At 32.6% G+C, this 17,408-nt stretch overlaps 2 protein-coding genes across 4 annotated transcripts in view; both read left to right on the forward strand.

Moving 5' to 3' along the window:
• LOC143237267 (guanine nucleotide exchange factor for Rab-3A-like) overlaps positions 1-4,724 on the forward strand; it is a 46,784-nt gene extending 42,060 nt beyond the window's left edge. The window contains exon 11 of the mRNA XM_076476331.1: positions 242-4,724. Within this exon, the coding sequence (XP_076332446.1) occupies positions 242-318 (77 nt within the window). The 3' untranslated portion in view covers positions 319-4,724. The remainder of the gene's footprint in view (positions 1-241) is intronic.
• Positions 4,725-11,676: 6,952 nt separating this feature from the next.
• LOC143236719 (DCN1-like protein 1) overlaps positions 11,677-17,408 on the forward strand; it is a 41,767-nt gene continuing 36,035 nt past the window's right edge. For all 3 annotated transcript variants that reach the window (XR_013019726.1, XM_076475156.1, XM_076475157.1), the window contains exons 1-2: positions 11,677-11,764; positions 11,853-12,066. Coding sequence is in view for 2 of the 3 variants with exons in the window: in XM_076475156.1 (XP_076331271.1) it covers positions 11,741-11,764; positions 11,853-12,066 (238 nt within the window). In the remaining variant the exon portion in view is untranslated. The remainder of the gene's footprint in view (positions 11,765-11,852; positions 12,067-17,408) is intronic.

Genomic DNA, 17,408 nt, shown 5'->3' on the forward strand with positions numbered 1-17,408 from the left:
AAAGCTAAAGAAAATAATAATTAAAAAATTATTTAAAACTATAACTGCTCTGATAACATTTTTCTTTACTTTCTCAAGTGTTTACAAGTCAAAATGATAAACACAATTGAATAGTATCCAACTTGCCATGAACAGTCTATTAAGTTGGAATTAATTGATATAACATTTTTAAAAGTATAATGTAAAATTTAATAGTTGGATAGAAATTGTGTATTAATAACAAATTTTAATGTTTTTCTAGTTCATGAAGCATACTGGGAAGTCATGAGAAGAAGACAAGCAATGGCAGTGGCTCGTCTAGGGTTATCTGTACCTTGACTGGTGTAAAGCTGAATTATGGTCACAAATATAGAAATTATAAGCTTTTTTATGTTTTAGAGAACAATTTGAGTGGACCTTTTATGTACATATGTGTAATGGTATTTATTTAAAGATATACTGGTGTCAAGTGAGTAGCATACATTTTGTTATTATTCAGGAATTAGCAGATTTATTTATTAAAACTTAAAGTGCAAAATAAATGTAATAGTTTTGGGAAAATAGTTTTTAAGTTTGTTCTTTACAATTTGTCAATAACAGAAAAACTCACATTTAAAGTTATATTATAATTTGTATAGTAAAAATAATTCTCAAGTTCTAAAATGGGGAGTTTTGTTTTATAGAAGAATATAATTTAACAAATTTACTATATATATATATATATATACGTGCACACACACACACACACACACACACATATAGTGTTTGTAAACTTGATCTGTATGCAAGTAGTTGCAGTTTGAAAATGTCAAAATGTTTTAGGTTAATTTTTCGTATCTGTTGAAGCATCTGAATATAATTTATTTCAAGAGTTTGTATGAAAGTTGTATTTCAGAAACATTTTATACTCTAGACTAAAGTAAAGATATTTAAAATAAGTTTGTCTTTTTTTTGTGTGTGATATTTTTAAAACTTTTTTTTCTGTTTGTCTAATCCTTTAAATTTATATTATTGGCTCTTTATTAATTTTCCTAAATTTAAAGTTGACAAAACAGAGAATATTAGTGAGATAGTATTCCACTTTTATATATGTATATACAGAACTGGATTATGCCTGTATTTATGTATTTTATTAATAATAATTTTAAAGAGCAAATGGCTTTAATGTTAAAAAAAACAAAAAAAACACACACACTCACTGAAAAGCAAACATGTAGAACATTGAAGAATTGATATGAAAAAACTATTTCAGACAGAAATAGTAACTGGTTTGTCACTTTAAACAATGTGTAACTTTATTTAGGATAATTACACAAATTTTACTGTGGAGATTACAAAATATTGCAATTTAATACCACTAATCTTTTTATGTGATGAAAAGAGTTTTGAAGAGATATTTTCATTATTCTAATTGTACCAGTTATTGTTAAAATATTATTGTTTCTTGGAGAATTGGCTAGTTTAAAGGTATCACTTCAGTGTATATGATGAATCTCATTCATATCTAAATAGGAAAATATGTATTTCAGATTTTGAAAGTGATATTTGTATATGAAAACACTAATCAGTTTCTGTTAGGATGAAACTGTAAATAGTTATGGCACAATGAAAAATAATAGATTAAAATAATAATATAAACAAAGAAACTTACACTGCAGTACAAAATAAGTCAAAGGATCTCTGTATACACATTAAATTAATGTAAATATTCTCACCCTGCTAGGTTAAAGTGCAAAACAAAAAATTTTTATTTCATAACTTATGAAAAAATGTATTGTTACATTTTCAAGCTATTGCTTTTTATAACTTTGAATCTCTTAACTTTTCTTGGGTGTGCTCTTTGCTTTTCTTAAGTATTTCTTTTGATGAATTCTTTATTGTGTGCTGAATAGTTGAGTGCTACTTATCTTTGCTTCTTCATTTAAAAGAAGAATATTTTCATATGTAGTTTGTTTTTCAGCATGCAAAAGTTAACTTTTTATATTTTATTAAAATATTAAATTCCATTTTGATTTTATAGTGGAGTTGCTGAAACATTGGATGTTTTGTATACTTACTAATATTAAAGTAAAATATCTATGATAATAAATACCAGATGCAAATTTGAAATAAGAAAAATAATTGGACCACAAATCTCATAAAGCTGGAACATGTCCAACTTTTTTTCTAACACAGATTTTCATTATTAACTCGCAGTAAGAAAATATATAAGCTTCTGATAAAGTAGCAGGTTTCTTTAGTTTTCTGCAAAAGTTAATATGTAGGTTTACCATTTTTCCACTGTGATGTTAGAACATTTAATTCTTATAACAAACTGTCTCTTACATAACAAGCAGCATTAAAAAAAATCCTAAAAATTAGTGAATCATTGTTATTTTTGTGTAACTTTTTGCATGTTCTAATTCAGAAGCATAATAATATAAAGTGTCTTTTTTTCTAATTTTTTGTATAATTGTTTTGAAAATTCACATACCTGTCATGTTATATATATTTTTACATTTTAACATTATTTTATCTCACAGTTTGTACTATGGAATGATGTGTATAATCTCAGAATCTAATCTAAATAGTAATACGTATATGTATAAACACATATGCTTTTGATTTTTAATTTTTCTTATCTAATATTTAAGATTGTTATCAAACTACCGCTTAGAGATAATTTCTATACCAGATCTATGATATTTTACTTGTAAATGCTAAAGTATTGAAGCAAATAAGCCTCCTTTTTGAGTCTTGAGAGTGTTTAAATATTGCTTAAGATGGGAAATTTACATTAAGTTATAAATTGTGATACACTCTGATGATTTTGTTTTTGTACTTTGTTCAGGTACTTTTTGACTTTAGTAATTTTATAAGACAAAATATTTGTGGCCCGGCATGGCCAAGCGTGTTACAGTGTTCGACTCATAATCCGAGGGTTGCGGGTTCGAATCCCGGTTGCATCAAACATGCTCGCCCTCCCAGCCGAAAGGGTGTTACAATGTGACTGTCAATCCCACTATCCATTGGTAAAAGAGTAGCCCAAGAGTTGGCAGTGGGTGGAGATGACTAGCTGCCTTCCCTCTGGTTTTACACTGCTAAATTAGGAACAGCTAGCACAGATAGCCCTCAAATAGCTTTGTATGAAATTCAAAAAACAAACAAAAATATATGCAAGATACACAGTACTTAATGTTTTTCTTATTGTGTATGTCCTGCTGCAGAAATGGACATTTGAACTTACATTGAAAGTATAATGATAATTCTGATGTATGATAACTGAAATAATTAACTCCTTAACCAACAATCCTGAAAGATGTCCATAATGATGTCTCTTTTACTTTTATGGGATCCCTGAAAATTGTGTGTGGTGTATAACTGAGTTACATGGACTGTGGATAGATGGCAGAACATATCAGTAGCATGTATGCATTTTCATATATTAAATTTCTTATTTTTCTCTTTTGTATTACATATTCATCATCATTGATTAATAGGCATAGCTTCTGCAGGGAGAAATAGATTTATGATATGAGCTTAATAATGCTAGAAGTTGTATCAACTGATGCATTTGTTAAGCCAAAACCTAAACATAGATCTGAGCAAACTAAAGTAGCCCCCATAGCAACTTCACTGCATAACTTATGGAAGGATATTTTTACACCCTGATTACCTGAAACTAAAATAAGAAATATCAAAACAAAGTGTGTAAAGTATGACCTGGAAAGAAGGAATCAAGATGGGAAAGTGCTACTGCACAATGAAAACTGCTTTGTAACTTATCACACCCAGAAACTGTCGTAATTGTTGTAAATTGGAGCATGAGAATTTGTAAATAATGTACATATAACATTAAAAGCATGTTAAAAATAACATGTCTAAATATAAGTATATGAATAAGGTTTTGAATATCAAATAAATGTAAAAATCAAAGACCCACAGTTTGCCTGAAGACAAACTTGCTGCTAAGGGGTCTAATAATGTCTAAATCTGCTGTTTATGGGATTGAATTATGAAGAGCAATAACGAAACAGAATTCTGAAGAAAACTTCTTGTCTTCTATATTGTGATGAGTTTTAAATTTAATGATTCTGTCATATTTATTTTTATATATGCTTTTCATAATTATAGATTTAAGAACATTACACATTACATGGGTTTTGTTGCATGATGCAAGACTTGGCGTGCAGATACATAGAGTTGAAATAATGATACAAAAGTTTTTTGTAGAACATAGTACAGGTATTAGTGTTATAAAGCTATGCTGTTTTCAGTAGTTCTGTACGTGTTGAATGTTTAGAATGAAAAGTAATTATAAAAATGAGCATAATAAAAGTGTAAAGCAAATTTTATGATTGGTTTTAAAATGTGCAAGAAACTTACTCTCTGAATGATAAGTCTTGAATCTGTAGATCCTTGTAGCTTCCCCAGTAACTGCTCCAATGTCTTTGTCTTGTTTTATATTAGATGTTAATGTAAAATAATTAATATATATATTGTATCTATGAATCTACATACTTCATTGTGTAAAGTTGTAACCGTGTCAACTTTGGATGCAGTAGTGGTAATAGAACGTATGATATGAGTACTACAGTAGTGAAAATTAAAATGTATGTTGCCTCCTTTGGTACACTTCAATACATATTTAATAAAAACTTTAGAATAAGATGTATATTTACTTATGTTACTCAGCTTCAAAATTTGAAAACTGTACAGTAGAATGGTGTGAATAATGATATTAATTAAAGGGTTTTTGATTTGGCTTTTTCCTTGTATTTTATGTATATAAAAACAAAACATTTTCCAGTCATAAGCACGTGACTAATCGAAAACCATATTGTCATAAGAAATGTACAATCTTTTAAAAGACTGTGATGAAAATTTCTTCTTAAGTACACAGACTGGACATTTTATTAATAAACTCTGCACTTATATGTGCATGAACACTTATATGTAATAAGTAGATTGTTATGTATGATATGACTGATTGAGCCCTATAAATATCAGACCAGTTAAGGAAATTGAGTGCTGCCCCTTGTTCTGATACCTAAGTAGAACTAATTGTGAGGACATGTTTAGTGCAGTATCATCATAATAGTTGCCTGGATGGCTTGAATTGAATGCGTACACAGTGAGATTTAAGAACTGAAATTTAAGATGTATAGCTGTTTCATGTACATCTTAACAGTATATGTAGTTATTTCACCAAGAACAGAGGATATGCACATCAGGAGATAGATAAGGGATATGAAAGAGTGACGGGAAAAAAGTAAATTTCATTGAGGCAGATAGTAAATCGTCTATATTCATGAGTGAAGGCATAAGTTCATGTTGGATTAACCTTGATTCGGTTTTGTGTCATGTCAACTCATTGAATTGTTAGTTTTGTTACTCATACTGGCTGAAGAACCAAATTACTCATGTAGGTTAAACTACACTAAAGAACTCTAAGCAATAGCTGGAAAGAAGAACATCATATAAAATAGTAAATGGAGAAAATGAAGTCAAAATCTTATGAAATATACTATATAGCAGAAGAAATAGTATAGCTACGACTAACCATAACACTAAAATTACGACTAAAATACTGTTACGTATTACATTTTATTTCGGTAGAGCCTCCGTGTTATTATGTTACGTATGTTAAAATATAACTGTTTCAAATAACCGGAAATATGAATTTAGAAGGTAATTAAATGTTAATATGTATCAAATTTATAATATTTGCCAACAAGATTAATACACAATTTTGTTAACACAAGTATATTTTAATATACAAACAAAAACAATACAATTTATAATAACGGTTATAACTAACAGTTATTGCAAATGATGATTTATATACAAGAGTTTTACAAACTTACAAATAATACTGAATAGTGTGTTTGGTCTAGAACTGACTATTTTATCGACGATCCAGGTTCACGACAAGCACGTTAATTCTGAGTTGACATCGTTTCACCTCGCTTAAGTTAGCTAGCTTGCTACCTGTCGTCTCTTGATTGGCCTCACACCGCTTACAAGTTCGCTTCTTACCGATGAAGATATTTAATGTCCGAAATACTTTCACTATATTTCAACAATTCGTAATGTTCGAAATATACAAATGTTCCTAGTCAAATTTTGTAGCTTTTCGATTAATAAGCGTTATCACAATATCGTTTCCTATGTCTGTAGCCGACCAATAATATTATCTTCTATCTCGCTCCCCAGTGGCACAGCGACATGTCTGCGGAGTCACACACCTAAAAACCAGAAATATATATGCAAAAACGGCTCGTTTGGGTTGAGAAAATATTTTACGTAGAAGAGCGAACAACGTTTTGACCTTCTTCGGTCATCGTCAGGTTCACAAAAAAAGAAAGAGGTAACTGACCGAAAGCTGACCACATGTTTGGATCTCACGAATCAAAAAATCACGAAACCATATACTGCTGCATACCATATATTCCCGACATCAGCAGACAAGTAACCAACATTTGGCAAAAACTAGTAACAAAATATGACATTCCAGTTAATACCAAATTTTTTCAATAACCAGACACAAAACTGAGGTCTATACTATGTAAAAACTACACTGACAAACATCACACCAACATTATTTATAAAATACAATGTGATAACTGCCACGACTTCTATATTGAAGAAACAAGTAGAAAATTGGAAACCAGATTCAAAGAACATAAAAGTCACCTTCACACGTTTTCGAACACTGCAAGTCAAATAAACACAACATAACCATAGAAAACACTCAAATACTAAATAAAGAAACAAACGCAAAATTAAAGAAGCCTTACTTATACAACAACTTAAATCCAAAGTAAACCAATATAAAGGAACGCCTTTATACCTATATTAAATATAATGACCCCGCTAGTACAGCGGTATGTCTTTGGATTTACAACGCTAAAATCAGGGGTTCGATTCCCCTCGGTGGGCTAAGCAGATAGCCCTTTGTGGCTTTGCTATACAAAAAACACATACACACGCATTAAATATAATAAAATAAAATTATATATTCAAACATCACACAGCCATCTACATTCCGACACTCACGACTAGAATTGGGTGTTAATGAGCAAACTAAAGCATCAACAAGTGCTGACCTTAATCACTCCACATATTATTATGGTCACTGCAGCACCTATAATCTAGGGGCAGGTCTTACTTCACATCCACAAGGAACAGTATTTCTTTATTAAACACGAGCATATTCACCAAATAACCAACTGATTTTTGTTCTGTTGGACTATATGTCATCATGATGTTCATTTCAGTCATTTCTGTCAGCATTAACAAACTTTACATGCATAAATAGTTTATAGTTTGCGTTAGCTGTTCTGCTAAACCATAAGAATATGGTTCATAAGACAAAGTACGCATCTTTACCACACTCAACACTTTGCACAACTTAGAGAATAGTTGGCTGTTGAAATTATTTTCTTGTCCTTTGTGAAACCTCTAAATGCAGTAAATCAGGCTGTCCAATATTCTGCCAACACATCAGTGAAAGATTGTGGTGATGACGCTCAATCCATTAAGAGGGCATCTTTCACACTAGCTTTGGCAGCACAACAGACATCAGAGTTCAACTTTTCCACCATTCATCTTCTGGTGATGACACCCATGACTAAGTCAACACTAGTCAAGCCAGAACCTCTTAAGAAGTTGGAAAAAACATATCCATTGCCCATAAGGTGTTGTTCTATCAAGAAACAGTGGTAACACTGTGTCTGCATCTCTGATGGAACCACCACATACCTCAGCTCAATAAAATCTTTTTATAGCTAAAGTGTTCAAAGAGATTTTCCAAGAATCAGGAAAGTCTATTGAGGTGTACAATCTCAGAATCCCTAAGTACACTACATGACCAAAAGTATGTGGATACCCCTTCTAATCAGTTGGTTTGGCTATTTCAGCCACACCCATTGCTAACAGTCGCATAAAATCAAGCATACAGCCATGCAATCTCCATAGTTAAACATTGACAGTAGAATGGGTCGTACTGAAGAGCTCAGTGTCTTTTAACGTGGCACTGTCATAGGATGACGCCTTTCCAACAAGTCAGTTCGTCAAATTTCTGCCCTGCTAGAGCTGCCTTGATCAACTATAAGTGCTGTTATTGTGAAGTAGAAATGTTTAGAAACAACAACAGCTCAGCCACGAAGCGGTAGGCTAAACAAGTTCACAGAACAGGACTGTCGAATGCTGAAGCGTGTAGCGCGTAAAAATCGTCTGTCCACAGTTGCAGTACTCACTACGGAGTTCAAAACTGCCTCTGGAAGCAACGTCAGCATAAAAACTGTTCATCAGGAGCTTCATGAAATGGGCTTCCATGGCTTAACAGCCACACACAAGCCTAAGATCACCATTTGCAATGCCAAGCATCATCTGGAGTGGTGTAAAGCACATTGCCATTGAAGCAGTGGAAATGCTTACTGTGTAGTGATGATCATGCTTCACTATCTGGCAGTCAGATAAACAAACCTTGGTTTAGCGGATGCCAGGAGAACGCTACCTGCCTGAATACATAGTGTCAACTGTAAAGATTTGTGGAAGAGAAATAATCGTCTGGGGCTGTTTTTCATGGTTTAGGCTAGGCTCTTTAGTTCTAGAGAAGAGAAATATTAATGCTACAATGGCATACAATGACATCCTAAAGAATTGTATGCTTCTACCTTTGTGACAATAGTTTGGGAAAGGCTCTTTTTTGTTTCAGCATGACAATGTCCTCGTGCACAAAGCGACTTCCATAAAGACATGGTTTACCGAGGATAGTGTGGAAGAACTTGACTGGCCTGCACAGATCCCTGACCTCAACTCCATCAAACACCTTTGGGATGAATTGGAACGACGACTGTGAGCTAGGCCTTCTCACCCGACTTCAGTGCCCGACCTCACCAATGCTCTTGTGGCTGAATAAGAGCGAATCCCCGCAGCCATGTTTCAGAATCTCGTGAAAAGCCTTCCCAGAAGAGTGGAGGCTGTTATAGCAGCAAAGGGGAACCAACTCCATCTTAATGCCCATGGTTTTGGAATAAGATGTTCAACAAGCACATATGGGTGTGATGGTCGGGTATCCACATACTTTTAGCCATGTAGTGTATCTCCAGTTGGCCATCAGCAGAGAGACAAACACAACAGCTACTGGCTTAAACATGATTGAATCGACATCAGCTTCTGTGCTACTTTATGCCAAATAGTCCAGGGCTCAGATCCTGCAGTTGTTATACTTTAATATATGCTAACCCTAAAACATTATTGCAAGGATACAACAGGATGGATAGAAGCCTGGGTACTATACTACTAGAAGGAAAGACATTTTTTTGAAGTGTCAGTTGCCTCCTTTTCAATTGGAAAAAATGGTATTTCATCTTTATTGCGTGTTGTTCTAGACCCGTAATACCTTTGGTGGGGCCACTTCCTATTCCAAATCAACTACTACATTGGAGGACTTGCAGCCAAGGCTTCAATAGGATGTTTGTTTGAGGTTAAGCACAAAACTGTACGAGATGTTATATGTGCTCTACCAACAACTGCATTATAAGCTTTCAGACTTAGCACTAAAATTAGCCTAAATACTAGCTGATCAAAAGTTTAAGACCATACAAAAAAGAAGTCATAAACAAGGTAGGGAATGCCCTACAAAAGGTCTCAGTAGTGAGTTGCACGGCCGTCATTGCGAATAACTGCAAACATTTGCTTTGGCATGGTTGATATAAACGTTTGCAGAAGGCTGGCTGGAAAGTTATTCCAAGTAATGAAGATGGCTTAACGAAGATCATGCACTGTTTGGAATTGACGTCCATTTCTATAGACTTCCATTGCCATATACCCCCAAATATTTTCAATGCTCGGGCGAATACGCTAGATGGTCCAAAAGAATCGCGTTATTCGCCATGAAAAAGTCCTTTGTCCTGCAGGCATTGTGGATTGCAGCGTTGTCCTGCTGAAAGATCCAGTCATTTATACACAAGCGAGGGCTTTCAGTCAGTAAGGATGCTCTCTCCAACATGCCAGTGTAGCCAGCTGCTGTTTGACGCCCTGTATAACCTGAAGCTCCATTGTTCCATGGAAGGAGAAAGCCCCCAGATAAGGATGGAATCTCCTCCACTGAGTCGTGTAGGAAATGTCTCCGATGGAATATCCTTATTGTGCCAGTAACGTTGAAAACCATTTGGACCATCAAGGTTAAAGTTTTCTCATCAGAGAGTAAAACATTCGTCCACTTTTCTACATCCCATGTTTGATGTTTCTCAGAAAAGTTTAACCAAGCTGTTTCGTGGTGTGGAAGGAGGCGTGACCTTTGAAGACGTTTACGGTTGTTAAAGCTTTTCTCTTGTAGATGCCGTCTTATTGTTCTTGAGCGGCATTATGCGTCCATATAGGCCTTAATCTGGTTCGACGATCGGCTGGTGTCCTGCCGAACAACCCGTCGAATCCTCCTGCTCAACGCCGGCGAAAATTTCTTGGGTCGACCACTTGAAATTCTCGTTCCGTATCCCTCAAGGTCTTTTAAGAAATTTGCAACAGCAGTTTTACTATGCCCAATCTCACCAGCGATTTGTGTTGAAGCATTAGCTTTGCAGCAACATTCTGCCACTGTTCACACTCCTGTGTTACATTGCTTTTAACCATGATTTTACCCAATGTTTACAGAGTGTGAACGTGGCAGATGTTGACAACGCTAATGCTTGAACACAAATCACTAAATTTCTTTACGTGTTTACCGATTAACGCTTCGTTTCAGTATGGTCTTAAACTTTTGACCAGCTAGTATTTAGGCTAATTTCATTGTGTTCACATTTTCCCTATTAAATGCTAAAAAAGTTTTGTATTTTTATTTTCCCTTTTCTTATTTTCATCTTTCGAAGCTCTACTCAAATAAGTGGTTGAGTCTAACAACGCAAAATGCATTTTTTTTTTTTTTATGTTCATTGGCCCTAAGATTTTAGCCAGTAGTGTATCTATAAGTTACATTATCTTGAAATGGTATTTTACAAAACACGTATTTGTTATTATTATTTAACACATGAACTAAGCCTCATGCGAATATTTTGAATAGATATCTCAATTTAGAAATAGTAATCACAAGAAGGACAACTAGTTGGCAGCAAACACTACTTACAAGGTTAATTTTAACCAAATAACAGGATTACTGGAGCAGTTATATCCCCCATCTACTCACATACACATAGCTGAAAGTGCGGAGTGTGTAGTGATTAGGATCCGCATTTCATCCATCAAACTACTCTGCTATAGCAAACGCCTTCACATAATATAATAAAATATCTTAGTAATTAAATATTTACTAACTCTTTTGTATATTTCAATGTATTAAGTAACTGATAAGTCATGTTTTGTTAAGATTCCGACAAATAATTTATTGAAGTGGTTTGTTTTGAATTATGAACAAAGCTACATAATTGGCTATCTGCTATAGTATTAAATGTATTCAATTTAAATATCTTTGATACTTAAAGTGACATTTTTAATTCTATACGAAACAGTTCCAGTATCTGATGAGGAGACATAAATCTGACTGTAGCAAAAATGTCAATATAATTAATTAAATGGATCAGTATTGCTTTATATAATATGCTTTTATTTTTGTGTTAGTTCGATTTTATTTTATTGTTGGGATAATAATAACATGTTGATATTATATCATGTAGTAGAAAATATTTCTTTCTTCTTTTTTTTTTTTTTTTACCAGGTTTGATCAGCTGTTGGACAATGAAAGAGAGGATCTGCGCATGTCATCTGAAATGTGTTTCCGATGGCTTGGAATGGTGGTAACATGGTAGGTTTTATAACTTTATTAATTATTTCATGGATACTTGCAACAATTAAATTTCGTTTATTTACATTATTTTTGTTTTGTTTTGTAGCATAAACTAAAGTCGTCGCAGAAGGAAAAAGTGAAGCAGTTCGTCGCTTTCACCCAAACAGGCGAAAAAACAGCAGTTTATTGCCTTGCACAACATGACTGGAAGCTGGATGTTGCTTCCGATAATTATTTTCAAAATCCTGATCTTTATTTTCGAGAGCCAAAACTTGCAGTAGATAAGAAACGACTAGAACACCTATATAATAGATATAAGGGTAAACTGCTTGAGTATTTTTTAAATCTTATAAAGCTTTACCGGTCGTAAAATGAGTAATAGTAATACGAATACAGTTAATACTTTGTTAGGCTTAGTATGACTGTTATGTAAGACTAACAGACCGTGAATGTACCCGCATCGCGGTCTAACGAAACTTTGACACTGTAGTTGAGGCCTTTTTATTAATATTACAAGATGTTGGGAAATTTCCCGGTGCAATAATGTCTTAAACTTTATAATTATACGCCACATCTCCAAGTGAGGTAGGGTGAAATTTCAAGTAAGTGGTGAGAGAAAATACAAAATAAAGGGCTAATTTTACATTATTCTCAAGGGTGGATGTGAAAAGAGTGATGAAGAAATAGACACGTAACTGTAGTGTAACATCCCTGTAAAATAATTAAAGGTATAAAGAAATAAGCATTCTGTGATGAAAGGTATGTTTTATAAAAAGTATTTGACATTATATATATCATTTGCCAGTAGAGTAAAAAGAGACACCATACATAACATATGCATCCTTCAATGCTATTCTTGTATACCTACCCTTCAAATAATAGTAAAAACTTAAACCCACTTCTACTTCAAAGAAAATAATCAATTATTATCTTAAACTCTTATGAAATGCTAGTCTTTACTATTGTTGATGGCACATCTTTACATAATCTGGTTACCCTGTTAGTAAAATAAAACAGTTTTAACTGGAGCCTAGTTTGTTTTCACAAAATCTGAATATTTTGTTCTTTCATCCTAATGTTTTAGGTATATAGCACAAATAAATCAGAGCACCTTATTCTATAAATTTTCCAGATAATCTTCTAAACTTGAATAAGAGTATCTTTTTTGTAAGAGAGTTGGAATAAAAGCCAACTGTAGAAAGAAATCAGTCAGGATTTGTTTGGAATTTATTGCATATTTTTTAAAAATTTGTGCTCACAGACATGAAAAAAAACCATAATTGGTTGAGTATATACTATAGCTAATACGTTTAATAAGACCAGTATTATACAGATGGTAAAGCAAGTAATATAACTGAAAACAAAATCATGTTTATCATGTTATGTGTACTTTGTATCCAAAATTTTCAATTTTTCTAGTCCAACCCTACCATCATTACCTTGTACACCAATCATCAGACTTATTATACAGCATCACAAGGCCTGTCATAAGTATGTGGCAAATGAGGATTAGGAATACTGTGAACCACATGTTGCTTCTGTTGCCCTCACTTAGATTCAGTGTGTGTATATTCTTGTAGTCAACTTTTAACTTATGCTAGAGTATTTAACTAGTTATACTTCTAATATTTTGTGTTTATGCTGTGTTTTCCATCATAAATTCTAGTACTTGAGTTTGAAATTATTAAATCTGTTTTAACACATTAACTGTTACTTATATGATTGTTTTCGAAGTGAATTTATATATGATTTTTTTAAATTGATTTGTATCCTTCTGTTCTATTAGAGGAAAAGCAGAAAGCAATATCATCCACAGTATTTCAATTTTATATACATTTTTAGAGAATATTAATACTGGTAGAGTTAAGTATATTAAAACAAAATCAGAAGGAAGGACTGCATTAAAAAACAATAAATCCAAGCTTCTGAATATAATTAGTCATATAATTGAGTTTGTTATAACCAAAAACAAGGCAAAACAAAAATAAAATAAAAACTGCACTAATTGAAAGGATCCCAAGGTGCAATATAAAGAATATAAAAAATATTAATTTTTTATCAGTATTTTAACATTACTGATAAAATATTATAATTTATTGCAAATTTTGCAATATCTGAATAATGCAAAATTATAATGCTTATAACAGAAGGGTATGGTACATTACTATTAAAAGAAGGTAAACCATAAACCATATTTTGCCTTTTTAATTTATGGTTTACATTCTTTTTGACTTGCTTATTGGCCTGGCATGACCAGGTGGTTAAGGCATTCATAATCTGAAGGTTGGGGATTTGATTCCTTTCTGTGGGCTCAGCAGATAGCCCAATGTGGCTTTGCTATAAGAAAAACACACAAAACACTCGAATCCCCATCATAACAAACATGCTTGCTCTTTCAGCCATGGGGCCATTATAATGTGACAGTCAATCTCACTGTTTGTTGTTAAAAAAGAAGCCCAAGACTTGGCAGAGGGTGGTGATGGCTAGCTGCCTTCCCTCTAGTTTTACACTGCAAAATTAGGGATGCCTAATGCAGATGGCCGTCATGTAGCTTTGCATGAAATTAAAAAAACAAACAAACTTACTTACTTATCCCCAAATGGTAGTACTTTATTTTTCAGTTCATTTCTTCTTTAGTTTGGAGAGCAGTCACCTTCCCACAGCTGTCTGCAGGCAGTGAAGGTTGATATAGATGTGGGACCTTGTAGGCTTGAGCACCCACATCTCACTCTCCTAATTTTTATATCTGTTATCTTTATTTCTATTGCTATTCTGTTATTTCTGTATGTGAGACTAGCAAATGGAGGTTAAAACTTGTAGATGGCATTTTTCCACTGCAATGTGGGTCGTACTTTTTCAGTTACCTCCAAAACATAGGGTACATTTTATATCCCACATTATAACTTGTATCCTGGGATCCTGTGAATTAGTGAAGCCTTTTTTAAATTTTTTGTTTGGGCTTGTTTTTGGTTATACCAAACGTATATATGTACACACACACACAGAGTTGGAATACCATGTATGATATTGCTTTCTGCTTTTCTTTATATGTATATTTGTAAGTATGTATATAGATATAGACTGATAGATAGTTGCCTTTGAATCAATATATCTATAAATGCACAGAAATTCTGTTGGTTTTACTACTAGCAATAGAGTATTTCTTTGATTTCAGGATGGCTGATATGGGTATTAACACTTTAATTAAAATAAAGTACAGAACAATGTTTCAACTTTGTTAGGTCATCTTCAGGCTGACCTAAGAAGGCTGAAACATTATTCTGTACTTTATTTTAATTAAAGTGCTGATATCCATACCAGCCGTCTTGAGAATATATTTTTTATTCAAGTGGGTTTGTCATCATCAGAAAGAGCATTGCTTTTATAGTTTGAGTAACTTATCCATAATTATTCTGTAGTTCTTTTCTTTAGCACGTAGTGATTTGGTTCCCATTTAATATCATCAGCAGATATTATTTAGTTACTAATTATGCCACTATCAGTACCATTAAAAAAACAAACAAACTTCTACAGCATTCCACTAGAACAATAATGTACAGTCTGACTGAATTCTGTTGATAACAAACATTTGCTTTTTTCATCATTCTATCATATAATCCAGTTAACTATCTACTTTCTAACTCTTATAAATATGATTTCTCGTGATTTTTTGATATAGAGTTGTTTGTTTCTAATCTGTCTTTTCTATCATCTAAATAACATTATCATCAAAGAAAAACGTAAACAGATTAATAAGGAAAGACTCTCCTTTAGTGAATCCATACTGCTTTTATTTTATGATATAACATTTCATTAGATGATTTTGTAAAGTTTCTTTTATCAATCTCTGTAGGCTTTTCCCATTATGGAAATAAGACTAACTGGACTATAATGTCTCGGATAACATGTGCAGCTCTAATTCTCAGGCATCTGCTTGTGTCTATTGACCTTTCAAAAATGAAAGGGAGGATTGTATGTAACTGATTTGTGATTGTAATTGAAACCATTAGAGAGAGCCTCGTCTTGTCCTGGTGTTTTGTTTTTAATCTTTCAAATATATTAATATCTCCATGATTTAAGTCAATTCCAGTCATTTTTATAGGATGTTCAGGATCTGGAATGTTGCTGATATATTGTGAGAAAAAGAGAAGAAAACAGTTATAACTTAGTTATTTCAGTCTTCAACAAAAACATTGCTATCAGCATTTTTTCAAAAGCTCTGTCCTTTTCTAACATTGCTCTCACTTTTAGCATACTTATATAATTCTTATTGGCCAACATGTTTTATATAAAGCCTTTTGTTTTCTTAATTTCTTTCCAATGAAATTCCTAGTTTTCCTGTAGTTCTTTAAATTTTTCATCCTATCTGTAATTTCAACTTAAGGTATTTGTTTCTGATTTTCACCTTTAGTAAGCCCATTATGTTTGATACTGTTATTCTTTTCTTTTTATGAACAAGCCTATCTTGAATTAAAAGTAATTTATTTTTAAAAAAATTCATATTTGTCTCACATTGGCTTTCAGTTCATTATTTTAGTTCACTAATGATACATCTTGTTCTGCAGCTTCAAAATTGGCTTTCTGAAAATTTGAAACTAAAGTTCCATATTTTTTATTTCAGTGTGTAGCAAAGCATCAAACCTAATTGTGCAATGGTCACTATTTAGATGTATGTGCATGAATACATACACACTTCTTCCATGCACAGAGGGACCAGAACCCATTTTCATATCTTTCAGCATCAATTTATTTTTGTTTTGGTTCATTAGGAGCTTCGTTTGTCTTTATCAGTTACTTTTTCTTAGTCTTGTTTATCCTACGTTTTGCTAACCTTTCATTATTTTGTTGTGCCATTCATCTACGTATTCTTTCTCTTGCTAACCAATTTTTTCTTCCTTGAACTGTTTCTGAACTATTTTTCATTTTATTCAGAATTTTCATTTATAATTTATTTTATAGATGGTGTTGAAAGTGTTCAGTTGCAAAACTGTGGTAGCATGATGCTGTAAACATGCCATCTTTTAATTCAAATGTTAACCAACATCTCAGGTCCTTGATTTAATCAATAATGGTAATGAAGGAGCTTGTGGTCATTTCTTAAAAAATAAAAATTAATACAAAATTGTGATTTATCTATGATTTGAACATGAGACTTCCACATAAGAGTCAAGCCCTGTAACCACTAAACCAATTTGACATTTGGTCTTTGAAATTCAATGGTAACAAATATTAATTTAGAATATAATGGTATTTTTGTTTTCCTAATATTGAAAGAGCTTGCATTAAAAATAATCATTTATCAATTAAATGTATAAAAACTGTGTTTCAATCCAAGATTTCCACTTGAGGTGGTTTGGACACTCAAACCACCAAGACAAATGTCATAAACACAGTGGAGAGAGAGAGACATTATACTCACTCTTTTAAAAAGTTGAATACTATTATATAAATCTCAGATTATAATTTCAAAATATTCATGTTATCATTGGTATCCAAAATTAAGTTTTAGAAACAGTTGTGTTATGTTGTCTTCATTTTGAACTAAAGTCTGAACTCATCCATTTTGTTCGTAATACTTAAACAACTAAACTTACACTTGAATAAGCTGGGTTTGTCTTTAAACCTCACAACAAAGTTATCTTTAAAAGTATTGTTCTGTCAA

This window comes from Tachypleus tridentatus, chromosome 13 (assembly GCF_004210375.1).
Source record: "Tachypleus tridentatus isolate NWPU-2018 chromosome 13, ASM421037v1, whole genome shotgun sequence".
Taxonomy (NCBI): domain Eukaryota; kingdom Metazoa; phylum Arthropoda; class Merostomata; order Xiphosura; family Limulidae; genus Tachypleus; species Tachypleus tridentatus.